Here is a 27,575-nt window from a genome sequence, read left to right as displayed (position 1 = left end):
ATTTTCCAGTCAGCTCTTTTATTAACCAAGATGTGCGTCTTTAAATTCCCTCCCTCCTCCTACAGTGTTTCATGCTGCCATGGTTCCATGGTGTATTGAGATACATCACTCTGTACCTCTGAAGAGCCTAGAACTGAATCACCTTGGTGCCATTGCTCTGCCATGTAATGGACTGGCATTAATAATGCAGGGGTACAACAGCGGGTCGCACCCAGGGAGGGGAGGGGGATGGGAGGAGGAACACACCTATAGTGCAGTCTCTCTCTCACACACACAGCCTCTTACAAAGTTAGGCCAGGAATATACAGTAACACATGCATGTGTGTTAGCTAGTTGGTTAGCTTAACGGTTGTCACATCAGTCAGTCACATCCGTCAGTCAGTCAGTCAGTCAGTCAGTCAGTCAGTCAGTCAGTCAGTCAGTCACATCAGTCAGTCACATCCGTTGGTCAGTCATAGGGGAATGCTACTGTATTATTAGGGATATAGCAAAATGCACAGATCTGTAGATTGTCTTACACAATCAGTCAGTCATTAAATTGATCAGTTGATCTATTCAACGATGGATTATATATTTTATATGCCTTATTTCCCTATATGAACTGTAAGTCAGTAAAATCATTGAAATTGTTGCATTTATATTTTTTGTTCAGTAAAGTATAGGACATATAGAATAAACCATGCTCTTGCAGACTTTTTTTTTGTCAAAACAGACTCTTCTTCCTAACAGGCTATTGACAAGTAGCTGAGGCTTACCCATAAGCCCCTTTTGGCTCATAACGATCACATAACATGAACTGGGTCCATTCGGTATGCATGGACGAGTCTAACCTTCTCTCTAGTCTACACAGATCTTGATCCTACTCCTTTAAATGACAGTGTAACATGCTTCCCATGACAGCTCCACCCAACAGACTCAGCTCCCTTATGTTGGTAACTGTAGATAATCAGTGGACTCAGAGGAGGCTGGAGGGCTGATCCCATCCCTCTCTGGATAATGCTATGTTTTAATGCAATGTTCAGCTGGTGGGTGTGTGTGTGCATCTAAAGAAGGCTAGCGTGACGTGGGGCTAAAAGAGAAACACTCCCTGAATCATTTAAATCCTTATGAGTCAATCTAAATAACATAATAAAATAATCCCCATCAAAATCTGTCAATTTCTGCTCCAGATATCTGGGGCTGCGTCTCAATACAACACATCCGTCTGTCGACCTTCTGCATCTGCGGTGGAAGGTGGCAGAGCTACAGTGGCGTTTGTCAAACTATAAGGTATCCTGAAAATCGGTCTTCTCACAAAAACATCTGAAGCAGGTAATGTGGATGTGCCAACTTCTGTCTGTAGTGTACAAACCGTTTGGGCTACAAACTAATATGACCACACTTTCAGAAAGTATTCAGACCCCTTGACTCTTTCCTCATTCTGTTACGTTACAGTCTTGTTCGAAAAATGATTCAATAGTTTCCCCCCTCATCAATGTACACACAATACCCCAAAATGACAAAGCAAAAGCAGATTAAAAAAAAGAAAATTGCAACTAAAAAAATTATAAATTAAGTATCACATTTACATAAGTATTCAGACCTTTTACTCAGTACTTTGTTGAATCACCTTTGGCAGCGATTACAGCCAGAAGTCTTATTGGGTATGACGCTACAAGCTTGACACAGCTGTATCATTCTTCTCTCCAGATCCTCTCAAGCTCTGTCAGGTTGGATGGGGAGCGTCGCTGCACAGCTATTTCCAGGTCTTTCCAGAGATGTTCGATTGGGTTCTGGCTGGGCCACTCAAGAACATTCAGAGACTTGTCCCGAAGCCACTCCTATGTTGTCTTGGCTGTGTGCTTAGGGTCGTTGTCCTGTTGGAAGGTGAACCTTTGCCCCAGTCTGGAGGTCCTGAGCACACTGGAGCAGGTTATCATCAAGGATCTCTCTACACTTTGCCCCATTCATCTTTCCCTTGATTCTGATTAGTCTCCCAGTTCCTGCCGCTGAAAAACATCCCCACAGCATGATACTGCCACCACCATGCTTCACCGTAGGGATGGTGCCAGGTTTCCTCTATCTGTGACGATTGGCATTCAGGCCAAATATTCAATCTTGGTTTCATTAGACCAGAGAATCTTGTTTCTCATGGTCTGAGAGTCCTTTAGGTGCCTTTTGGCAAACTACAGGCAGACTGTCATGTGCCTTTTACTGAGGAGTGGCTTCCGTCTGGCTGCTCTAAAGGCCTGGTTTGGTCGAGTGCTGCAGAGATGGTTGTCCTTCTGAAAGTTTCTCCACAGAGGACCTCTGGAGCTCTGTCAGAGTGACCATCGGGTTCTTGGTCACCTCCCTGACCAAGGCCCTTCTCCGATTGCTCAGTTAGGCCGGGCATCCAGCTCTAGAAACAATCTTGCTGGTTCCAAACTTCTTCCATCTAGGAAGGATAGAGGCCACTGTGTTCTTGGGGACCTTTAATACTGCAGACATTCTTTGGTATATAGACAGGTGTGTGCCTTTCCAAATCATGTCCAATCAATTGAATTTACCAAAGGTGGACTCCAATCACATTGTACAAACATCTCAAGGATGATCAATGGAAACAGGATGCACTTGAGCTCAATTTTGAGTCTCATACCAAAGGGTCTGAATACATACGTAAATAATATATTTCTGTTTTTTCTCAAATTTCTAAAAACCTGTTTTCACTATGGGGTGCTGTGTGTAGATTAATGATCAAAAACAACAACATTTCATCAATTTCAGAATAAGGCTGTAACGTATCAAAATGTGGAAAAAGTCCAGGGGTCTGAATACTTTCTGAATGTACTGTATAGTCCTGTTCAAGTCTTTTGAGATCCAGTGCCACCAGATCAAAATGTACACTATCACCTCCAATAACATTCAAATGTACACTATCACCTCCAATAACATTCAAATGTACACTATCACCTCCAATAACATTCAGATGTACCTAACATGAACTCTTTTGCCTCAAAACTCCATTGTTTTATATCACATTCCATTCTGTGCTTCTACACCTGCATCGCTTGCTGTTTGGGGTTTTAGGCTGGGTTTCTGTACAGCACTTTGAGATATCAGCTGATGTACGAAGGGCTATATAAATACATTTGATTTGATTTTGATTTGATTAATAACCCGGGACCGAAACATGGACTATTAAACTCTCTATTCATTTGACACGACAGTCTTGTAGTTTACACTACTATTTACACGCTTAATCATTTGTACCAGAAGAAATCACTTAAGAGAGTGTTACACCATGTTCAGCTCTCCGCGAGGACCTTATTGTTTATGACTGGCCCGGAAGAGATCTTGACAGTGGGGGCCCCAGAATTCTATTTGACACCATCGGCCCACTTCACAGTCAGCCAATCTCATGCTTCAGTAGGCTGTGATGTGTAGCTGTGTACTAGAGCACATATAACATACACTCCTTATCAGGGAGAAGAGAAAGGAGAGGGAGAGCTGTCACCTCATTTCACCCCCTTCTCCCACCTCTATTGTGTCAGAGTCCAGGGTCGTACAATGCTTTCAAAGGAAGTGGGTGGGTCGTTTAGGACCAGAATCCCTTTCCACTAGTGCGTCATAGAAACAGAATTGGCTGAATGGGTCGAACAGATACGCTGTTCTGTCGTTTTTGTTACGGTCCACGCTCTTTAGTGGCGTAGCACAATTTTGCAATTGTTTTCAGAAGAACATTACGCTTGTGCCTCTACGTGGCTAGTGAGCAAGTCAATGGGACACAACACAGTGCAGACCTACTGTATATGCCTGACGAGAGAAAACAGGAATGTCAGTGTGTAGCCTGCAAGGCATTTCTCTCATCGCTCCAAAAGAACTGAAAGGTATCGAGGAAGACCACGCTTTTCACTCCAACCTGTTCTTGGGTTTTTATTCATGTCTTTTGTTAGATCTGAAGGTCAAGATGAAATCTGCTGACAACAGACAGATTAACGGTGAAACCAAAGTGAATCAAGGTGGAGAGAAAACAGATGTCTCTGTTGATATTTACACAGTGCCTAGCTGTGTGTGTGTGTGTGTGTGTCTTTGTCTGCGTCTACGTGTGTGTATGCATGAGACAGAAGCAGAGAGATTGATTGTGTGTATGTGTGTGTCAGAGATTGTTTTTATGTGTGTGTGTTTAACTTGCTGATCCTCCTCCTGTCATGCTAAGATTAATGCCTTGTGTGTTTTTCATTACAGGGCGCATGTACTGTAAGCTGGTGAAAAATTCTGCGTTCACCGTTTTGTAACAGCTACATAATCGCTGCTTTAGGGACATAGTTATGTTGTGAAGGAGGTATGGAGAATGAACAGTGTGTACACCTCACTGTCACATAACACCAGCTAAACCAAAGTGGCATCTTATTCTGTTGTAGTTAAAGTCAAGCATGGATGGCAAACATAAAGTGATGAGGTGATTAAATATTCCCTCTTTGTTGTCGTCCTATAGCTTGATAGGATCTTAGCTTAGAGTTCTGTCAGATAAATAATTATATAGGAAGAGAGACTGCAGATTCTTTCTTTGCAAAAATGAAGCAATCAGCCATCACCAAGAATGGTTCAGGGTTGAAAGCTTAACAAACATAGTCGGGTCTCTGCTTTTATAGAAAAAGTACAACTTATTTTGTCTACGTGACGGTTTAGCAGATGTGTGGAAACGGGCGGAACATAGTTTAAAAGGTGATTACTTTGTCTGTGCAGATTAAGAGCCAGAGGTTGATAGTACGAGGTTGATAGTACGAGGTTGATAGTACGAGTTTGACAGTACGAGGTTGATAGTACGAGGTTGATAGTACGAGGTTGATAGTACGAGTTTGACAGTACGAGGTTGATAGTACGAGGTTGATAGTACGAGGTTGACAGTACGAGGTTGATAGTACGAGGTTGATAGTACGAGGTTTGACAGTACGAGGTTGATAGTACGAGGTTGATAGTACGAGGTTGATAGTACGAGGTTGACAGTACGAGGTTGATAGTACGAGGTTGATAGTACGAGGTTGATAGTACGAGGTTGACAGTACGAGGTTGATAGTACGAGGTTGATAGTACGAGGTTGATAGTACGAGGTTGATAGTACGAGGTTGACAGTACGAGGTTGATAGTACGAGGTTGATAGTACGAGGTTGATAGTACGAGGTTGATAGTACGAGGTTGATAGTACGCGGGCTCAACCGTAGAACTGCGTTTTGTCACTGTTCACACTATAATGTGCTCCTTCCTACAAGGTTCCACACAGCTGGCTTCCTGCAGACAGTAAACCCACGGGATATCTCACATGCTGCGGTTGCAGTCACGGTTGCAGTCACACAAAGACAAGCTTGTATCAGGTTAGAAAAAACACTAGCATATAACAAGAGACTGTTCTTTAAGCAGTAAAACACAGGATAGCATGACTAATTATGTAAATTTCCACGACAGTTCTCAATCCGTGTAGCTATAGGAGCTATAGGAGATGCTTAAAGGATGAATAAATGATTTCAGAAGCTAGCAGATTCATTACTTTTACCAACAACAGCTGAAAATCCCAATAAAACTACTTCACTTTTTGAAGTTCACTTTCCTTGCTTTGTCTAACACCATCATGAATCTAGCAAATACGTTTTGTGTCAGAGTGCAGTATTTATTTAGTTTCATAGCACATACGTTTGCTAGTAAGTTTCCCAAACTGGCATTAGCTGGGTCCTGCCCGGGCAAGTGCAGGGGGTGTGCCTAGCAACACGAGCCTCGGATGGAGGAAACGTCTGGATAGCGCAACAAATACCCATGATTCAATGCTAGGTTCGGACCAAATGGCTAGCGCCACAGCTAAAATGGCTTTGAAAAAATATGATTTCAGCTAATAAGGAGGAGTATCTAGAAAATAACTACATTATGGCATTCACCAATAATAAACTATTTACAGTTGAAGTCGGAAGTTTACATAGACTTAGGTTGTAGTCATTAAAACTCATTTTTCAACCACTCCACACATTTCTTGTTTACAAACTATAGTTTTGGCAAGTTGGTTAGGACATCTACTTTGTGCATGACACAAGTAATTGTTTACAGACAGATTATTTCACTTATATCACTCACTGTATCACAATTCCAGTGGGTCAGAAGTTTACATACACGAAGTTGACTGTGCCTTTAAACAGCTTGGAAAATTCCAGAAAATTATGTCATTGCTTTAGAAGCTTCTGATAGGCTAATTGACATAATTTGTCAATCAAAGGTGTACCTGTGGATGTATTTCAAGGCCTACCTTCAAACTCAGTGCCTCTGCTTGACATCATGGGAAAATAAAAATAAATCAGAAATATTGTAGACCTCCATAAGTCTGGTTCATCCTTGGGAGCAATTTCCAAACGCCAGAAGGTACCACGTTCATCTGTACAAACAATAGTACGCAAGTATAAAAACCATGTGACCACGCTGCCGTCATACCGCTCAGGAAGGAGACGTGTTCTGTCTCCTAGAGATTAACATACTTTGGTGCGAAAAGTGCAAATCAATACCAGAACAACAGCAAAGGACCTTGTGAAGATGCTGGAGGAAACAGGTACAAAAGTATCTATATCCACAGTAAAACGAGTCCTATATCGACAAACCTGAAAGGCCGCCCGGCAAGGAAGAAGTCACTGCTCCAAAACTGCCATAAAAAAAGCCAGACTATGGTTTGCAACTGCACATGGGGACAAAGATCATACTTTTTGGAGAAATGTCCTCTGGTCTGATGAAACAAAAATAGAACTGTTTGGCCATAATGACCATCGTTATGTTTGGAGGAAAAAGGGGGCGGCTTGGAAGCTGAAGAAAACCATCCCAACCGTGAAGCATGGGGGTGGCAGCATCATGTCGTGGGGGTGCTTTGCTGCAGGAGGGACGGGTGCACTTCACAAAATAGATGGCAACATGAGGAAGGAAAATGATGTGGATATACTGAAATAACTCAAAATCTCAAGACATGTCTCAAGTCAGGAAGTTAAAGCTTGGTCGCAAATGGGTCTTCCAAATGGACAATGACCCCAAGCATACTTCCAAAGTTGTGGCAAAATGGCTTAAGGACAACAAAGTCAAGTTATTGGAGTGGCCATCACAAATCCCCAGAGGTGTGGACTCGAGTCACATGACTTGGACTCGAGTCAGAATCAAGTTACAAATATGATGACTTGCAACTCGACTTTGACTTTAACACCAATGCCTCATGACGACTTGGACTTGAGCCTTTTGACTCGGCCTGACTTGATAACCTGCCCAAGCGTTCTCATGGCTACCCATGTATTTCCATGGAAATATACAGTTTATTTGGAAAGTAATAAATAGATAGATATTTTTAAAAGCATTCATGATTTGCGTAAATGTAATATACTAACTATTACTCTTATTAAAAATATGAAATGGTATTACATTTGGTGAAGAACACAAACTCAAAGTTTAGGACTTGAGACTTGACTTGATACTTCACAGTCTTGACTCGGACTTGCCTGTCTTGACTTGGGACTTGACTCAGGACTTGAGTGCTAAGACTTGTAACTTGTAAAACAATGACTTGGTCCCACCTCTGCAAAGCCCTGACCTTTCTATTCTCCTATAGAAAATGTGTGGGCAGAACAGAAAAGGCGTGTGCGAGCAAAAAGGCCTACAAACCTGACTCAGTTACACCAGCTCTGTCAATAGGAATGGGCCAAAATTTACCCAACTTATTGTGGGAAGCTTGTGGAAGGCTACCCGACACGTTTAACCCAAGTTAAACAATTTAAAGGCAATGCTACCAAATCCTAATTGAATGTATGTAAACTTCGGACCCACTGGGAATGTGATGAAAGAAATAAAAGCTGAAATAAATCATTCACTCTATTATTATTCTGACATTTCACATTCTTCAAATAAGGTGGTGATCCTAACTGACCTAAGACTGTGACAACACAGAGGCGGATGCAAGATGCAAGCAACGATGGTTTAATGAATACAGTTTACAACAGCAACAGGACAGACAGACTGTACTCAGAAGGAATCCGACCCAGGGACTAGGGCGCATCTTCCAATGATAGCGTGCTGAGAAATCCAGGGGAGTGTGTCCGGATGGGTAGGAAGGAGCACAGCAGATAATCCACACAAGGGCGGCGAGAGAAGAGCACAGACACACGACACAACCTCAGGGAAGTAACAACGATCTGACAACAAGAAACACTGGTTACAGAACATATAAAGGGAAGATAAGTGGTTCCAGCTGGCGCAGACAATCAGGCCGAGATTGGGAACCACGCCCACACAAACACGAGAGAGAGAGAGAGAGAGAGAGAGAGAGAGAGAGAGAGAGAGAGAGAGAGAGGCAGTGGATTCATGAACCGTGACAATACCCCCCCCCCTAGGAACGCCTCTTGGCGTTCCCAGGCGAATTTACCTGTCGATTGAAATCATCGATAAGGGAGTGATCCAGAATGTCCCTAGCAGGTACCCAACTTCTCTCCTCCGGGCCGTAACCCTCCCAGTCCACCAGGTACTGGAATCCGCGTCCCCTCCTTCTAGAGTCCAAAATACAATTGACAGAAAAGGTGGGTTCCCCATCAACAAGTCGTGGCGGCGGGGGAACCGGGACCGGCGGGTTAATGCGTGCCTGAAACACAGGTTTTATTTTAGACACATGAAAGGTAGGATGAATTCTCCTATACGCCGGAGGAAGCTTGAGCCGGACCGCCACCGGACTAATGATCCTGGTGACTTTGAACGGGCCGATAAATTTGGGGGCAAGTTTGTTCGAAACGGATCGGAGTGGAATGTTCTTAGTAGAAAGCCACACTCTTTGGCCAACGACGTATACCGGAGGCTTCGACCGGTGGCGATCGGCCTTAGCCTTGATGCGCGCCCCCACCCGGAGAAGAGTCTCACGGGCTCTGCTCCATGCGTGACGGCACCTCTGGATGAAAGCGTGAGCGGAAGGAACAGTGACCTCGGACTCTGTACTGGGAAAGATAGGTGGCTGGTAACCTAAACTACACTCAAACGGAGAGAGACCCGTAGCTGCCACTGGCAACGAATTGTGAGCGTACTCAACCATAGAGAGTTGTTGACTCCAGGAAGAGGGATTCTTAGAAACCAAACATCGCAACACTCTCTCCAAATCTTGGTTGGCCCTCTCCGTTTGACCGTTGCTCTGGGGATGAAACCCTGAAGACAGGCTGACACTCGCTCCCAGTAACCTACAAAACTCTTGCCAAAACTTGGACACAAATTGGGGCCCCTGTCAGAAACTACGTCCATCGGCAGGCCATGTAAGCGAAAGACGTGATCCACGACAGCTACCGCTGTCTCCTTGGCAGATGGTAATTTAGGCAAGGGAATAAAATGAGCCGCCTTCGAGAACCGGTCCACCACGGTCAACACCACCGTCTTGCCCTGGGAGGGCGGGAGGCCGGTAACAAAATCTAGCGCGATGTGGGACCAGGGTCTCGAAGGGACCGACAGCGGTTGGAGTAACCCATCTGGGGGTCGATTATAAGTCTTCCCAGTGGCACAAACCGAGCAAGCCAAGACAAAACTGTGAATGTCACGAGCCATCAGTGGCCACCAAAAGCGTTGCTTAACCAAAAGCTAGTGCGGCTGACTCCTGGATGAACGTTGGAGCAATGCCCCCACCGAATAACATCGGACCGACACCCTCCGGCACAAACAACCGATTAGGCGGGCAACCGGGCGGAGGCGTTACCCCTTCTAAGGCCGTTTTGACCCTCGATTCAACCTCCCATGTGAGTGTGGATACCACTAGGGTCCCGGGTAGGATGCACTCGGGAGTGGATGGGCGTTCGGAATGGTCAAAAATGCGAGAAAGGGAATCGGGTTTGACATTCTTGGAACCCGGGCGATACGAGAGAGAGAAGTCAAAACGTCCGAAAAGAGTGCCCACCGCGCCTGTCTGGAGTTGAGTCGCTTGGCGGTTCTGATATATTCCAAATTCTTGTGATCGGTCCAAACTATAAAAGGTACCCCGAACCCTCTAACCAATGGCGCCACTCCTCCAGTGCTAACTTCACTGCCAACAACTCTCTGTTGCCAATGTCGTAGTTGCGTTCCGCAGGTGATAACCGATGGGAAAGGAACGCACAAGGGTGCATCTTGTCGTCAGAAGAGGAACGTTGGGAAAGTACCGCACCTACCCCCACCTCTGAAGCGTCCACCTCTACTACGAACTGACGCGAGGGATCGGGAGCTATGAGGATGGGAGCCGAAACAAAGCGGCTCTTGAGTTTGGCGAATGCAGCCTCGGCTGTATCGGACCACCTGAACGGCACTCTGGGGAGGTTAAGGCGGTAAGAGGAGCGACTATCTGACTAAAGTTGCGAACGAAACGCCGGTAGAAATTGGCGAATCCCAGAAACCTCTGTAGGGCCTTACGGGAATCTGGGCTTGGCCAATCCACCACAGCCTTAACCTTGTCAGGATCCATGCGAATACCTTCAGTCGAGACGATGTAACCTAGGAATGGAACGGATTGTGCATGAAAATGCATTTCTCCGTCTTGACAAAAGTCCATTCTCCAACAACCTCTGAAGCACTCGTCTGACGTGCTGAACGTGTTCCTGGAGAGAAGAAGAAAAATCAGTATGTCATCCAGGTAAACATATATGAACTGATCAATCATGTCTCTCAGCACGTCATTGACGAGTGCCTGGAAAACCGCTGGGGAGTTGGATAGCCCAAAAGGCATGACCAAATATTCAAAGTGCCCTCTGGGGGTGTTAAACGCGGTCTTCCATTCGTCCCCCCTTATGCGAACCAAATGATATGCATTACGTAAATCCAACTTAGTGAACACGGATGCTCCCTGTAACCTTTCAAAAGCTGAGGACATCAACGGTAAGGGATAGGTATTCTTCACTGTGATGTTATTCAACCCACGGTAATCAACGCAAGGACGCAGAGATCCGTCCTTCTTTCCCACAAAGAAGAACCCCGCCCCGCTGGAGAAGAGGAAGGACGAATGAATCCAGATGCCAGAGAATCAGAGATGTATCTCTCCATAGCCTCCCTCTCAGGAACAGAGAGTGAATATAACTTGCCTTTAGGCGGAGACTCACCTGGCAATAATTCTATTGCACAGTCATAGGGACGATGCGGAGGAAGAGAAGCAGCACGGGACTTACTGAACACCTCCTTCAGGTCGAGGTATTCAACGGGCACGTTAGACAAATCCACTGCCTCCTCTAGAAACACAGAATCAGACACAGACGAACAGGCAGACACTAAACAGGACTCAAGACACTTGTTACTCCACATGGATATAGAATTATGACCCCAGTCAACTCTGGGGTTGTGTTGGGTGAGCCAAGGGTGGCCGAGAACTAATGGTGCAAGGGGTGAGTCCATGAGTAGAAATGATAGTGTCTCAGTGTGATTGCCAGAAGTGATGAGTGTGATAGGTTCAGTGGTGTGAGAAATGTTGGGGAGTTCTTGACCATTGAGAGCGTTGACGGATATCTTGTGCGTGAGTGAGGTGATAGGAATCTGGAGTTTGTGAGCGAGCTTGAAGTCCATGAAATTACCCTCTGCTCCTGAGTCCAGTAAGGCTTGGGTGTCGTGCGTGTGGGTGGCCCATCTTAGTCTTACCGGGAGGAGAGTAGATGATGAGGTCTTCTCTGTGGTGACACCACCCGATAGTAGCCTCATGTTTACTACCGGGCCTGATCTTTTACCGGGCAGGAGTGGATAAAGTGGCCCGCTCTACCACAGTAGAGACAGAGTCCTTGGGATCTCCGCCTCTCCCTCTCTTCCCGGGAGAGGCGAGCTCTCCCCAGCTGCATGGGTTCGTGAGCGGAGGCTGAACTGGCCGTGTTCCCGCCGCTGGCATGCCCGCCCTCCGTGTCGTTATACGGTCTGTTAGGGCATGCTCGGCGGCCAATACGACTCAGACGAGCGTCGACCCTCAAGGCTAGTTCCACTAGTCCATTTAAACTCCTGGGAAGGTCCAGAACATAAATCTCCTTCTGGATCCGGTCCTCCAGCCCATGCAGGAACATGTCCCACTGCGCCTCCTCGTTCCACTGACACTCTGCGGCCAGAGTGCGGAATTGATGGAGTATTCCGATACTGAACGGTCTCCTTGGCGAAGGTCAGCGAGTAGTCTGGCCGCCTCCCTACCCGCCACGGCCCGATCGAAGACCCTTCTCATCTCCTCGGAGAGTGTCTGGAAAGAGGTGCAGCATGGGTCCTGGTTCGCCCACACCGCCGTTCCCCAAAGAGCCGCTTTGCCTGATAGCAGTGTGAGAATAAATGCTACCTTAGACTGTTCACGGTTGAAGGTCCGTGGCTGCAACGAGAAATGCATGGAACATCTCGTAAGAAAGGCTCTGCAATAGTCAGGATCACCTGAATAACCCTCTGGTGTCGGTAGCCGTGGCTCTAGCTGGGAATCCGGCTCTGGCGGGGCGGGTTGAACTGCCGGTGTAGGTGGCGCAGCGGAACCCCTCAGATGTTGTAAGTGTTGGATCAGCTGGGATATCTGCGTCGCAAGGGCTTGTACTGCCCGATCTGTGCTGGAGATGTTCTCCTCTTGTTGATCCATTCTCGTGATACTGCGGGAAATGAATTCGGTCAGACTCGTTGAACTCGCTGCATCCATGGTTTGGTCAGATCGTTCTGTGACAACACAGAGGCGGATGCAAGATGCAAGCAACGATGGTTTAATGAATACAGTTTACAACAGCAACAGGACAGACAGACTGTACTCAGAAGGAATCCGACCCAGGGACTAGGGCGCATCTTCCAATGATAGCGTGCTGAGAAATCCAGGGAGTGTGTCCGGATGGGTAGGAAGGAGCACAGCAGATAATCCACACAAGGGCGGCGAGAGAAGAGCACAGACACACGACACAACCTCAGGGAAGTAACAACGATCTGACAACAAGAAACACTGGTTACAGAACATATAAAGGGAAGATAAGTGGTTCCAGCTGGCGCAGACAATCAGGCCGAGATTGGGAACCACGCCCACACAAACACGAGAGAGAGAGAGAGGCAGTGGATTCATGAACCGTGACAAAGACAGGACATTTTTACTAGGATTAAATGTCAGAAATTGTGAAAAACTAAGTTTAAATGTATTTGTCTAAGGTGTATGTAAACTTCAAGTGTCATATGATAGGCACATTTGTGGACATAAGTCTAACTTACACGACATTTAAGCTTATAGAGTTATCAAAAGTATGATCTGTAATTCAACATGCTCATAGTCATTCAAATAACAACCACCACCATCAGTACATGTAATCCAGCCTCTCTGAGATCACTGTGACACATAGGGACAGATTTGCTGTTTTTCTCCAGGTGAAAAAATGTACACCTGTGTTTCCCAGATGATATTAACCATAGAGACCAGAACAAAAAGTAAACAGTAAGGGCAAAGAGGATGGTTAAGACATTTCAAGGAGCATTTTAAATGAATACTGTTACATGATTTTGCTTTAGCTTTCTGTTTGGTGTTTTATGACTGGAAAATGTTTCACCTGGTGCAAAATGCTTAGTTAGTCAACCTGTCCCATAGAGAGGCATTCAAAGGCCGGTACAGAGACGGTAGAACCCAGAGAGGGGGATCAGAGGATGGTCTGTGCCGTGAAGAGTGGCGTAGTATCTCCCTGGAGAGAATAGTCAGAGAGAAGGGAGAGAAGCTACTGAGAGTGGTTGTTCCCAGGAGACATCAGTCAGTTACAGGAGGTCTCATTTTACTCTCCACAGCGTGACAGCGACACCTGTGTGTGTGTGTGCCTGCATGCGTCCATGCACACATAGGGATGTGAATGTTTATGTGTGGGTGACTACAAGTGCCTTTGTATAGGTATATACAGTATATATATATATTCACATCTATGCCTGCATGAACCGCATATCAGTGTTTACCACTGCGTGGGCCGTGTATCAGTGTTTACCACAGCGTGGGCCGCGTATCAGTGTTTACCACAGCGTGGGCCGCGTATCAGTGTTTACCACAGCGTGGGCCGCGTATCAGTGTTTACCACAGCGTGGGCCGCGTATCAGTGTTTACCACAGCGTGGGCCGCGTATCAGTGTTTACCACAGCGTGGGCCGCGTATCAGTGTTTACCACTGCGTGGGCCGCGTATCAGTGTTTACCACAGCGTGGGCCGCGTATCAGTGTTTACCGCAGCGTGGGCCGCGTATCAGTGTTTACCACTGCGTGGGCCGCGTATCAGTGTTTACCGCTGCGTGGGCCGCGTATCAGTGTTTACCACAGCGTGGGCCGCGTATCAGTGTTTACCACTGCGTGGGCCGCGTATCAGTGTTTACCGCTGCGTGGGCCGCGTATCAGTGTTTACCACTGCGTGGGCCGCGTATCAGTGTTTACCACTGCGTGGGCCGCGTATCAGTGTTTACCACAGCGTGGGCCGCGTATTTACCGACAGCGAGCGACCTAATGCAGTCTTACTCACACTGATTAAAGAAAACAACATTTTAAATGATGCCTCATGTTTGTGAGCATGAAAGGCTTCCTGGGTGTGCGAGGCATCAGGGAAGGAGTTAGCCATGCCTGACTGCCTTGTGCGCCGACTAGAGAGGTTGTTCAAGGCTCACTGGTAAATCAGCAGCATGAGATTGCATTACTTGAATGATAAACCCTTCAGAGCACTCTGGAGACATCTACAAACACACTGTTTGACAGTTATCTCCCTCCATATAGTTGATTTAATAGAATGAAGTTTCCCTCAACTTCTGATCTAAAGCCAGTTTGGAATTGAATTGGGAGTTGAAAGCTGATTCTAGCTCTGTGCGTGGGGGATTCTATCCAATCATCCACAGTGCTGCAGTACTACTATTTGACAGCTATCTCCCTCCACAATAGATCTCAACCATGTACGCCGCAATTGCCCCTCAAACGTCTAATCCAAGGTCAGTTTCGCAGTGTACCCCCTGATAGTTACAACTCACAGTTGGGGAGTTTGAAGCTGATTTAAGATCAGAGCGTGGGGCCAACTTCTCCCTGGAAGTATCTCAACACTAGACACTTGCCAGGGGGGGAACATAACACTATTATTATAAGAGCTGAGCTGGGTCAATTTCCTTTCGATTGGCTGGTGCTTGACACTGCTGGGCTGGATTTGACAGGCTTTGGTTCTTCCCCCAGGGAGGTTTTGGAATAAGTTAGTGTTTTGGGCTTAATGAAAAAGTTGTGTGATGGTCCCCTGACTCAGCGCTCGTAAATCCATGTCCCCTTAATGAGCGACTCCTTACAGTTAAACTTCATTAATTATCCTGAGAACAAATTAACAAGAGAGAAGCGGGATGAATCTGAATTAAGTTTAATGTGTGTTTCATTACTGAGATTGGGAGGGAGACTTCCAAACATACATTGTTGGGTTTGGGCTTTATGATAACCATAAATAAATAGTTAATTTAAGAAATATCATCCACAAGGGTTTGTTTGTTACAGTATGAGTATGTGGGAAGGTGATTATCAATGTGCTTAAATACCAACTAGATCTACACAACTCCTTGGTGGGTTTAACTCAATGCTAACATCATGTCCCTATGTCTTACAGATCTGTGATAAGGAGTGGCACTACTACGTGATCAACGTGGAGTTTCCTGCCGTGACGCTCTTTGTGGATGGCGTGACCTACGAACCCTACCTGGTGACAGACGATTGGCCCATCCATCCCTCATCAATCGACACCCAGCTGACAGTGGGTGCCTGCTGGCAAGGTCATTATAGACTCTTATATACTGTCCTGTGTTCATTCCAACTCCTTGAGGCTGTCCTAATATGGACACCATACCAGAATAACAATATTTTGTACCGTAAAATAAAGGGAGGGGAGGGAGTTTCTCTTGGATTCAGACATTCTATCACAGAGCACACAAAGAATGCAGCGGTTTTCAATATCCCAGAAACCCCTGCATATTGGGTTTGATTGAAAAGGGCCCTATGTATGTTTCATATCATGTTTCAGCCATTTCCCTGAGCATTACCATTGGGGTGTCTTCGTGCAGTTTGAAGGAAGTTGCTAACTAGCTTTATCTCGGTTACTAACTAGCATTAGCGCATGCTAGCTGTTACCATTAGGGATGACCCCATTTAGTTGACTGGTCGATAGGCTGTTGGTCAACCGAGATTTCATGAGTCGGGCAGTGGCAAAAATTGTTCAGGGTGTACAAGACACCTGTCTGATTCGCGCCTGTCTGAGTGGACTGATCCATTGTGGAGGCCATGAGGATGGCACAGACCATCACGCTAAGACATGTGCTACTTTAATTGTACAGTATATGGTTATATTATGGTAAGAACAGCGCTTTTTCCCACGTTGGATAGTGGTCATTGTCCGCAGCACTGTTGAATTGGCGCCTTTTCCTAGACCATGTTGCTATGTGCATAATAATGAACCACCATATTGGTGATGAGAACAATGTGGCGGAGGCAGCAGCGGAGGTAGGAAACGAGGAAACAGCCCTTGAATTAATTGTCTAAGATGAATGAGGAGAGAGGAAACCCCAACTCAATTAGGCCTATAATCAATAGCCTAACTGTTAAATATGCCTGGCTTTATAAATCATCTATATTCTGTATATCTACAGAAATAGGACAGATCCTGCTTCTGTTCGATAGCCTACTGATTCTGTGAGCACCAAGCCTCACGTAACCACAACATGTCGGATAAACAGTTTTTAATCTTGGCAATGCTGTAATAAAGGCTTTACAATGTTTTTGTTAGAACAGCCTCTTTGTTATTACTTATAATTTATTTAGTGTTGTTTACTCGGTTCCAAATTGTCTGAAAAATAAAATGTATAATAATCTCCTATCTCCTTCTTATTGTAATTATTACTATTATTATTATGATCATCATTATAATAATAAGTAATGTTATTATCATTTGTGAGCTTAATATAACAGCCTTGTATAACCACCATCAAGCTGTAGGCATCCTGTTAAGTCTTAATAACATAACTTACTTAGGCCTATATTTCTACAGACTACAGAAAAAGGCAGGCTGAACAGGCCCCATTAACATCGACGGGGCTTTAGAGGAGCGGGTCAAGAGTTTCAAGTTCAATCAATCAAATGTATTTATAAAGCCCTTCTTACATCAGCTGATGTCACAAAGTGCTGTACAGAAACTCCCTAGAAAGGCCAGAACCTAGGTAGAAACCTAGAGAGGAAGCAAGGCTATGAGGGGTAGCCAGTCCTATTCTGGCTGTGCCGGGTGGAGATTATAACAGAACATGGCCAAGATGTTCAAATGTTCATAGATGACCAACAGGGTCAAATAATAATAATCGCAGTGGTTGTAGAGGGTGCAACAGGTCAGCACCTCAAGAGTAAATGTCAATTGGCTTTTCATAGCCGATTATTCAGAGTATTTCTACCTCTCCTGCTGTCTCTAGAGAGTTGAAAACAGCAGGTCTGGTACAGGTACCACGTCAGGTGAACAGGTCAGAGTTCCATAGCCGCATGCAGAACAGTTGAAACTGGAGCAGCAGCACGACCAGGTGGACTGGGGACTGCAAGGAGTCATCAGGCCAGGTAGTCCTGAGGAATGGCCTTGGTCTGAGAAACAGAAAGAAAGAATTAGAGAGAGCATACTTAAATTCACACAGGGCACCGGATAAGACGGGAGAAATACTCCAGATATAACAGACTGACACTAGCCCCCCTACACATAAACTATTGCAGCATAAATACTGAAGGCTGAGACAGGAGGGGTTGGGAGACACTGTTGCCCCGTCCGACGATACCCCTAGAAAGAGCCAAACAGGCAGGATACCCACCCACTTTGCCAAAGCACAACCCCCACACCACTAGAAGGATATCTTCAACCACCAACTTACCATCCTGAGACAAGGCCGAGTATAGCCCACAAAGATCTCCCCCACAACACAACCCAAGGGGGGGCGCCAACCCGGACAGGAAGATCACGTCAGTGACTCAACCCACTCAAGTGATGCACCCCTCCTAGGGATGGCATGGAAGAGCACCAGTAAACCATTGACTCAGCCCCTGTAATGGGGTTAGAGGCAAAGAATCCCAGTGTAGAGAGGGCAACCGGCCAGGCAGAGACAGCAAGGGCGGTTCGATGCTCCAGTGCCTTTCTGTACACCTTCACACTCCTGGGCCAGACTACACTCAACCATAGGACCTACTGAAGAGACGAGGGTAGGCAGGGTAGACATGGGTAGGCAGACCATTCCAAAAAATGGAGCTCTATAGGAGAAAGCCCTGCCTCCAGCTGTTTACTTTAAATTCTAGGGACAATAAGGAGGCCTGCGTCTTGTGACCATAGTGTACGTGTAGGTATGTACGGCAGGACCAAATCGGAAAGATAGGTTAGCAGTAAAACCTTGAAATCAGCCCTTGCCTTAACAGGAAGCCAGTGTAGAAAGGCTAGCACTGGAGTAATATGATCAAATGTTTTGGTTCTAGTCAAGATTCTAGCAGCGGTGTTTAGCACTAACTGAAGTTTATTTAGTGCTTTACCCGGGTAGCCAGAAAGTAGAGCATTGCAGTAGTCTAACCTAGACGTGACAAAAGCATGGATACATTTTTATGTATTATTTTTTAACAGAAACTTTTTGATTTTTGCAATGTTACGTAGATGGAAAAAAACTTTTCCTTGATATAGTATTGATATGTTCGTCAAAAGAGAGATCAGGGTCGAGAGTAACGCAGAGGTCCTTCACAATTTTATTTGAGTGTACAACCATCAAGATCAACTGTACAACCATCAAGATTAATTGTCAGATTCAACAGAATATCTCTTTCTTTCTTGGGATCTAGAACTAGCATCTATGTTTTGTCCAAGTTTAAAAGTAGAAAATTTTGCCGCCATCCACTTCCTTATGTTTGAAACAGAGGCTTCCAGGGAGGGCAATTTTGGGGCTTCACCATGTTTTATCGAAATGTACAGCTGTGTGTCGTCTGCATAGCAGTGACAGTTAACATTATGTTTCCGAATGACATCACCAAGAGGTAAAATATATAGTGAAAACAATAGTGGTCCTAAAATGGAGCCTTGAGGAACACCGAAAGTTACAGTTGATTTGTCAGAGGACAAACTGATATCTTACAGACAGACAGTTCCTTGGTGTCCACATCACCAACGAACTATCATGGTCCAAACATACCAAGAGTGTCATGAAGACAAAACTTTTTCCCCCTCAGGAGACTGAAAAATGTGGCATCCCCAGATCCTCAAGAGGTTATACAGCTGCACCATCGAGAGCATCCTGACCAGTTGCATCACCGCCTGGTATGGCAACTGCTCGGCATCTGACTGTAAGGCGCTACAGAGGGTAGTGCGAATGTCCCAGGACATCACTGGGGCCAAGCTTCCTGCCATCCAGGATCTACAGTGCCTTGCGAAAGTATTCGGCCCCCTTGAACTTTGTGACCTTTTGCCACATTTCAGGCTTCAAACATAAAGATATAAAACTGTATTTTTTTTAGAAGAATCAACAAGTGGGACACAATCATGAAGTGGAACGACATTTATTGGATATTTCAAACTTTTTTAACAAATCAAAAACTGAAAAATTGGGCGTGCAAAATTATTCAGCCCCCTTAAGTTAATACTTTGTAACGCCACCTTTTGCTGCGATTACAGCTGTAAGTCGCTTGGGGTATGTCTCTATCAGTTTTGCACATAGAGAGACTGAAATGTTTTCCCATTCCTCCTTGCAAAACAGCTCGAGCTCAGTGAGGTTGGATGGAGAGCATTTGTGAACAGCAGTTTTCAGTTCTTTCCACAGATTCTCGATTGGATTCAGGTCTGAACTTTGACTTGGCCATTCTAACACCTGGATATGTTTATTTTTGAACCATTCCATTGTAGACTTTGCTTTATGTTTTGGGTCATTGTCTTGTTGGAAGACAAATCTCCGTCCCAGTCTCAGGTCTTTTGCAGACTCCATCAGGTTTTCTTCCAGAATGGTCCTGTATTTGGCTCCATCCATCTTCCCATCAATTTTAACCATCTTCCCTGTCCCTGCTGAAGAAAAGCAGGCCCAAACCATGATGCTGCCACCACCATGTTTGACAGTGGGGATGGTGTGTTCAGGGTGATGAGCTGTGTTGCTTTTACGCCAAACATAACGTTTTGCATTGTTGCCAAAAAGTTCAATTTTGGTTTCATCTGACCAGAGCACCTTCTTCCACACGTTTGGTGTGTCTCCCAGGTGGCTTGTGGCAAACTTTAAGCAAAACTTTTTATGGATATCTTTAAGAAATGGCTTTCTTCTTGCCACTCTTCCATAAAGGCCAGATTTGTGCAATATACGACTGATTGTTGTCCTATGGACAGAGTCTCCCACCTCAGCTGTAGATCTCTGCAGTTCATCCAAAGTGATCATGGGCCTCTTGGCTGCATCTCTGATCTTCTCCTTGTATGAGCTGAAAGTTTAGAGGGACGGCCAGGTCTTGGTAGATTTGCAGTGGTCTGATACTCCTTCCATTTCAATATTATCGCTTGCACAGTGCTCCTTGGGATGTTTAAAGCTTGGGAAATCTTTTTGTATCCAAATCCGGCTTTAAACTTCTTCACAACAGTATCTCGGACCTGCCTGGTGTGTTCCTTGTTCTTCATGATGCTCTCTGCGCTTTTAACGGACCTCTGAGACTATCACAGTGCAGGTGCATTTATACGGAGATTGATTACACACAGGTGGATTGTATTTATCATCATTAGTCATTTAGGTTAACATTGGATCATTCAGAGATCCTCACTGAACTTCTGGAGAGAGTTTGCTGCACTGAAAGTAAAGCGGCTGAATAATTTTGCACGCCCAATTTTTCAGTTTTTGATTTGTTAAAAAAGTTTGAAATATCCAATAAATGTCGTTCCACTTCATGATTGTGTCCCACTTGTTGTTGATTCTTCACAAACAAATACAGTTTTATATCTTTATGTTTGAAGCCTGAAATGTGGCAAAAGGTCGCAAAGTTCAAGGGGGCCGAATACTTTCGCAAGGTACTGTATATATTAGGCAGTGTCGGAGATAAGCCCATAAAATTGTCAGAGACTCCAGTCACCCAAGTTATAGACTGCTCTGCTACCGCACAGAGCGCCAAGTCTAGGACCAAAAGGCTCTTCAACAGCTTCTACCACCAAGCCATAAGACTGCTGAACAATTAATAAAATCACCACCGGACAATTTACATTGACCCCCCCTCCCTTTTGTACACTGCTATTACTCGATGTTTATTATCTATGCATATTCACTTCTCCCCCACCTACATGTACAAATTACCTCAACTAACCTGTAACCCCCACACACTGACTCGGTACCGGTGCCCCCTGTGTATATCCTCGTTATTGTTATTCTTATTGTGTTACTTTTTCTTCTAATTTTTTATTTTAGTCTACTTGGTAAATATTTTCTTAACTCTTCTTGAACTGCACTGTTGGTTAAGAGCTTGTAAGTAAGCATTTCACGGTAAAGTCTACACTTGTTGTTTTCGGCTCGTGACAAATAAAGTTTGATTTGATTTCAATCATTCATTCATTAATGTCATTACAGAGCATACAAGTCAATCATAATTTCAAATGCAAGCAAGCATTTTATTTAAAATAAAATAACAATGGCCTCCCGGGTGGCGCAGTGGTTAAGGGCGCTATACTGCAGCGCCAGCTGTGCCAGACTCTGGGTTTGCGCCCAGGCTCTGTCGTAACCGGCCGCAACCGGGAGGTCCGTGAGGCGACGCACAATTGGCCTAGCGTCGTCCGGGTTAGGGAAAGTTTGGCCGGTAGGGATATCCTTGTCTCATCGCGCACCAGCGACTGCTGTGGCGGGCCGGGCGCAGTGCGCGCTAACCATAGTTGCCAGGTGCACGGTGTTTCCTCCGACACATTGGTGCGGCTGGCTTCTGGGTTGGATGCGCTGCGTATTGGAGGACGCATGACTTTCAACCTTCGTCTCTCCCGAGCCCGTACGGGAGTTGTAGCGATGAGACAAGATAGTAGCTACTAAAACAATTGGATACCACGAAATTGGGGAGAAAAAAGGTCAAATTCAAAAAAAAAAAAAAACAATGCAACCTTTGAATAATTAGAGTAAACAATAAATAAACTGTTCTGTTTCGGAAATTGCATTCACGAATGTGACTGTTTATAGTCTTTGCTTTTCCAAAAATTAAAAAAATTAAACGTTACAACAGACTCTCTGGTATGCTTATAATTTTTTTAATGTTCGCATTGTTCCAAACGGTCAGAATAATTATATTGTAATCTAACAGTAACTGTTTGTCAAACATAATATGCACGCAGAGCTTCTTACCTTCTTTTTCTTGATCTCCAGTATTTTGTCACAACGAGTAAAATGTATTCCACAAATCGACTACCTCTTTACCTCCTGAGCAAACAGTAAACAAACATTCCCCTGTTTCAAGTTTATTTGTCACATCCTCTGCATCCATTTTGCTATCACGTGTTCAGAGTTGGTCATAACTTATTTATTGATGTGATTATGATATGCTATAGGTCAGGCTCTATTGGTCATGTGCGTGCGATGCGTACATGTGTTACATAAAGAGAGCAAAGGTTGAGGGAAAATGTCATGTTTTTCCTAAACAAATGGGGGATTTCGGTAACAGAACTTTTCAGTTAGAAATGGCTGTAATTACGTTGCAGCTTCAGCAACACGGACAGCGCGATAAACACTGTTGAAATTCTGTGGTGGTCACTGCAGCAGGGAGGAGACATCAGGCAACAATTCTCAGCCCGGCCCGGCACAATCAAATCAATTGCGGTCAGACTCCCTCTAGTCATTTGTGTGTCTTAATTTTATCATGAAACAATGTGCTTAAAGCATCACACAAGCTCAGTGAATACAGTTGATTTGATTAACACATAGGATGTGTCTATAAATGGAAAAATACACGTTTGGTCAAATTGGTCAAAAAAAACAGACGACTCTCGGTGGACCTAGTTACCATAGACTTCCAGTCATTGCACTAACGCTAGTTAGCATTGGCTCACGAAACAACCTCTAACATTGAGTCATTCTTTTTCAAATCAAAGAGGCTCAAGCTTGGAGATATCGAACAGGAAACATAGCCTGTCAATTCCAGCTGCTTGAAAAGAGGGGGCTAATGATCCCATTTGAACGAAGAAGCACTACTTACCATAGCTTTTATGATTCAAAATAATTATGATTTAAATGTGTTTGCTGGGGGGAGCAGGTCCGTGAGGTGGTTAATGCTAAATCACATGAGCCCTACTCGAGGCATCGAGGTCCAACGTCAAGGGCATTTCCGTGTCATTTGAATTTATTTTAATCTGGCTCCTGATTGCAATTTTCTCTTTTTTCTCCTGTTTCCTCTCTCTTTCCATGAATCTGTGATTGTGTGAGAAAGCCCTGCAGAAGGGATTAAGACAGTCTGAATGGAAGACAAGTTCTTTGGCTATTACAACCCAGTGAAGCTGCTTTAAGCTTCACTAAGCCGCAACTGATAACTTTGCAGACCATTAGTGAACAGGATTGCCTTTCTAAGTACCCACCACCCTGCACACAATCAACAACGTAATGAAGAGACACACGGAACGAAAGGCCCCAGACATCATTTTAGCTCCCCCAAATCAAAACGAGATTTGTGACTTGAGACTAGAGTGACAGAGTTTATTTGATTTTTTTTTAACCCATTTTCGTTGGGGAAGCGTTTATGGAGATTGCTTTGAATGGTGCTCTTCAGCAGAGTAGACAAGCAATGTATGCCATGTAATTACTATACGTCTCTACTAGGGAAGTATAGTGCAGAGAAACTTTGGTTGTCCTTAGGCCAACTGTCATATCCTACCTCTTCTTAACCATAATCTTGAACCTACTCTCTTTTCCTAATACAGCTAAGTCAAACTGTTGATTTAAACTTAATTGCTATCTTTCTCACTGCAGGTGTAAATACTATACAGCCAGATGTGCAGAAATGGCATATGCTATCAGCACTGAGGCCTACACACTGAACGTGTTCAAATGATCCTCTTTTGGTAGGACGATACTGAAATGACCCAAAATATGCTCCCTCAATCGGTCCTTCGGTGCCACAACAGTTAATTGATAGCGTCATAATAAATAAAAAAATCTGAAGCAATAAGTCTGGAGCCGATGCAGGGGGCGAAACCTGGCTCTGGGGCCGTTAGCACGTTACTATAGCGACTAGCGAACTGCCAGTTCCATCTGCCAGTGGATCAAAGAGGAGACTCGCACACACTCGTCTGAATAAGACAACGGCAGCGTTTCACAGGTCTCATGTCCCTGACGCTCTGAGCCCAAATCTACCTCACATTGGACATGTTTTTATTTTGTTGTTTTGACAGTCGCTTCAAAAAAGAAGTGGGGAGAGCAGATGGGAGCTGGCAAACTAAACTGGCTGGCATTTCCGTAGTCACGCTATCGGCTTTATTTTACAGTACTGTTTGGCTTGGTATTTACCTGATGGTTAGGAAATGTGGTAACAAAGGTCACCCTCTGTTAGCCTTTATTGAAACCTTTATTTGTAAAGGTTAGTCTTGTTGAAAGGTTAGTTATGTAGGTTCATCTCTTTTCTTAAAGTGTCATTTCTAACTTAGACCGAGTAAATAAAGCGTAAAGGACTGTATGATAAAGAATTACCAAATCATATTCTTATATTATAATAGAGGCAGGCACAATATTGCTTTCACCTGCTCTGTAGTTTCAGATCAGAACGGATGAAGGAGAGGACATGATCTCCTCGGAAGCCGTTTTGAGATGCAGCTTTGAACTGAACAAACCTTGAGCTCCCACCCTTCCTCTTCTCCTCCCTAGGTGGTGAGGTGTCCACCCCACGGTTCACCCAGTTCTTCCGGGGCAGTCTTTCTGGGCTGACCATCCGGCCAGGGAGGATCGAGACCCAGAAAGTCATCTCCTGTCTACAGGCCTGTAAGGAAGGACTGGATATCCACTCACTGGAGAGCCTGGGCAAGGACATCAAGGTGACAGCTCTGCAGACACGCTGGTGCACACACACACACACACATACAAACACATATAAACAGACATAAGTCTACAAACACACCTTACCCTTATAAGTCATAACATCTGTGTTCTACAAACAGTACTGTTAGGAGATCTGAAAAATCACCATCAATCTGATAAATATGATTATACTCTTTGGTCAAGTATTTATTTTTAAGGCGAACCATGTAGAACCGGTACAAATCGAGAGGTTCAAGACATCACAGTAAATTAACTTCACCTCTAGTATCGATGTGTTGATTCATGTGTTCTTCTGTGTGTGCAGTTCCACTTCAACCCAGCCCAGTCGGTGCTGGTGATGGAGGGAGAGGACCTGGAGAGTGTCAACACAGCCATGGCCAAGGTCTCCTACATCAACTCACGCCAATTCCCCACAGCAGGCCTCAGACAGCTACACATCACCACCACCGTACAGTGAGTATGGAACCCTATAGATGTGTATGTGTACGCACACACACTGTAATCTGTCTCCCACACACATACACACACTGTAATCTGTCTCCCACACACATACACACACTGTAATCTGTCTCCCACACACAGACACACACTGTAATCTGTCTCCCACACAGACACACACTGTAATCTGTCTCCCACACACAGACACACACTGTAATCTGTCTCCCACACATACACACACTGTAATCTGTCTCCCACACACAGACACACACTGTAATCTGTCTCCCACACACAGACACACACTGTAATCTGTCTCCCACACACAGACACACACTGTAATCTGTCTCCCACACATACACACACTGTAATCTGTCTCCCACACACAGACACACACTGTAATCTGTCTCCCACACACAGACACACACTGTAATCTGTCTCCCACACACAGACACACACTGTAATCTGTCTCCCACACACAGACACACACTGTAATCTGTCTCCCACACACAGACACACACTGTAATCTGTCTCCCACACACAGACACACACTGTAATCTGTCTCCCACACACAGACACACACTGTAATCTGTCTCCCACACACAGACACACACTGTAATCTGTCTCCCACACACAGACACACACTGTAATCTGTCTCCCACACACAGACACACACTGTAATCTGTCTCCCACACACAGACACACACTATAATCTGTCTCCCACACATAGACACACACTATAATCTGTCTCCCACACACAGACACACACTGTAATCTGTCTCCCACACACAGACACACACTGTAATCTGTCTCCCACACACATGCTCAACATTCCTCAACCTCTTTTCCTTGCTCTCTCACACACAGTTTACAAGCGCAGACATAGGTGCTTGAGCGCACAGACACACAAACATGATTCACACCAAGCACACAGAAAGACTTGTATCCCTTCACAGAATGTGTTTATCAAGCTTTCATTTGTGTATTTCACACAAACAAATACAGCAGAGGTAAAGAAATGTGGTTCTCTGGGGAAAGAGAGGGGGAAGTGTTTTGATGGTGGGAGAGTAAGAGAAAATACTGTGTGAAAGTGAAGTCCTTCAAAGGCATGTCCTCGGGTCAGTGTGTGGTGTGGGTGTGGGGGTGTGTGTACATCCGAGTCTCTGCCTTTGCTCGCTGTGTGTCCCCGGGTCAGTGTGTATCCAAGTTTGTGGCGCATTCTCAAGGTTAGTGTGTACATGCGTACGTTCCAGGTTGTGTGTGGGTCTGTTGTCTGGCGCGGCCTGTGGTCTCTCTGTGTCTGATGTGCTAATCAGGAGTGTTAGAGGGGAGAGGCATGTCCCTCTCTTTACATCTCCGCTCAGTAACCACACCATTCCAACCCACCACGCCACGGCTGAGAGGGCCGCTGGGATGCCGTTGCGCCGTGGTTGCCATGGAGCTGTGGCTCAGGGGCCAACACCTCGTCAGCTGATGATGAGGATATGAATGAGGCCCATGAAGGCAATCTGCTATGTCAGGGTTTCTCATGCCAGAGAGCACTCAGAGAGGGAAAGTTGAACATTAGACAAATATAGCTCTGTTAAGACTGGCTGGCTGATTGGTTGGCTGACTGGCTGGGTGGGTGGGTGACTGGCTAGGTGGGTGGGTGACTGGCTGGCTGATTGGGTGGCTGACTGGCTGATTGGCTGGGTGGGTGGGTGACTGGCGGGCTCGTTTTCTGTCTCTCTTTCTGTCTCCCTCTATTCCCTTATCCCTCTGTCTTTCTCTCCCCCTCCTCTAGTCACCATTTCAAGAAAGTTATTGGATTTCAATGCTTTCAATGCTTCAATGATTGCAATGTTTTGCATGTATATGTAACAGCTCATGTGTTTATGCCATTATCTAACAGGAGAGAGAAGAGAAGAGAGAGAGAGACTTGTGCAGTCTTATAGGAGTAAATGAAATGTATTGGTAAACAAATGCAGGCCCAAAACAAGACAGGAAGTGAGAGTGGATGAGTGGAGAGAAAGAAATAGTGTGATATAAGGAATGAAACAGGCCCAAATAAGAACAGGGCTGAGAAAGGATTGGGAGAAAAGTCAAAAAGGTGTGTGTATGTGTGTGAGTGTAGTATGTGTGTGTGTGTTTGTGTGAGTGTAGTATGTGTGTGAGTCTGTCTGTGTGTGAGTGTAGTATGTGTGTGAGTGTGTGTGTGTGTGTG

At 45.1% G+C, this 27,575-nt stretch overlaps 1 protein-coding gene across 3 annotated transcripts in view; it reads left to right on the top strand.

Moving 5' to 3' along the window:
- LOC118372327 (calsyntenin-2) overlaps positions 1–27,575 on the top strand; it is a 319,613-nt gene that overhangs the window by 275,708 nt on the left and 16,330 nt on the right. For all 3 annotated transcript variants that reach the window (XM_052463497.1, XM_052463496.1, XM_035758176.2), the window contains 3 exons: positions 15,535–15,697; positions 24,767–24,933; positions 25,242–25,390. In XM_052463497.1, coding sequence (XP_052319457.1) covers positions 15,535–15,697; positions 24,767–24,933; positions 25,242–25,390 — 479 coding nt within the window. The remainder of the gene's footprint in view (positions 1–15,534; positions 15,698–24,766; positions 24,934–25,241; positions 25,391–27,575) is intronic.

The sequence above is a fragment of the Oncorhynchus keta genome, chromosome 15 (assembly GCF_023373465.1).
Source record: "Oncorhynchus keta strain PuntledgeMale-10-30-2019 chromosome 15, Oket_V2, whole genome shotgun sequence".
In the NCBI taxonomy this organism is placed as follows: Eukaryota; Metazoa; Chordata; class Actinopteri; order Salmoniformes; family Salmonidae; genus Oncorhynchus; species Oncorhynchus keta.
This window is presented reverse-complemented; position numbering and strand designations above follow the sequence as displayed.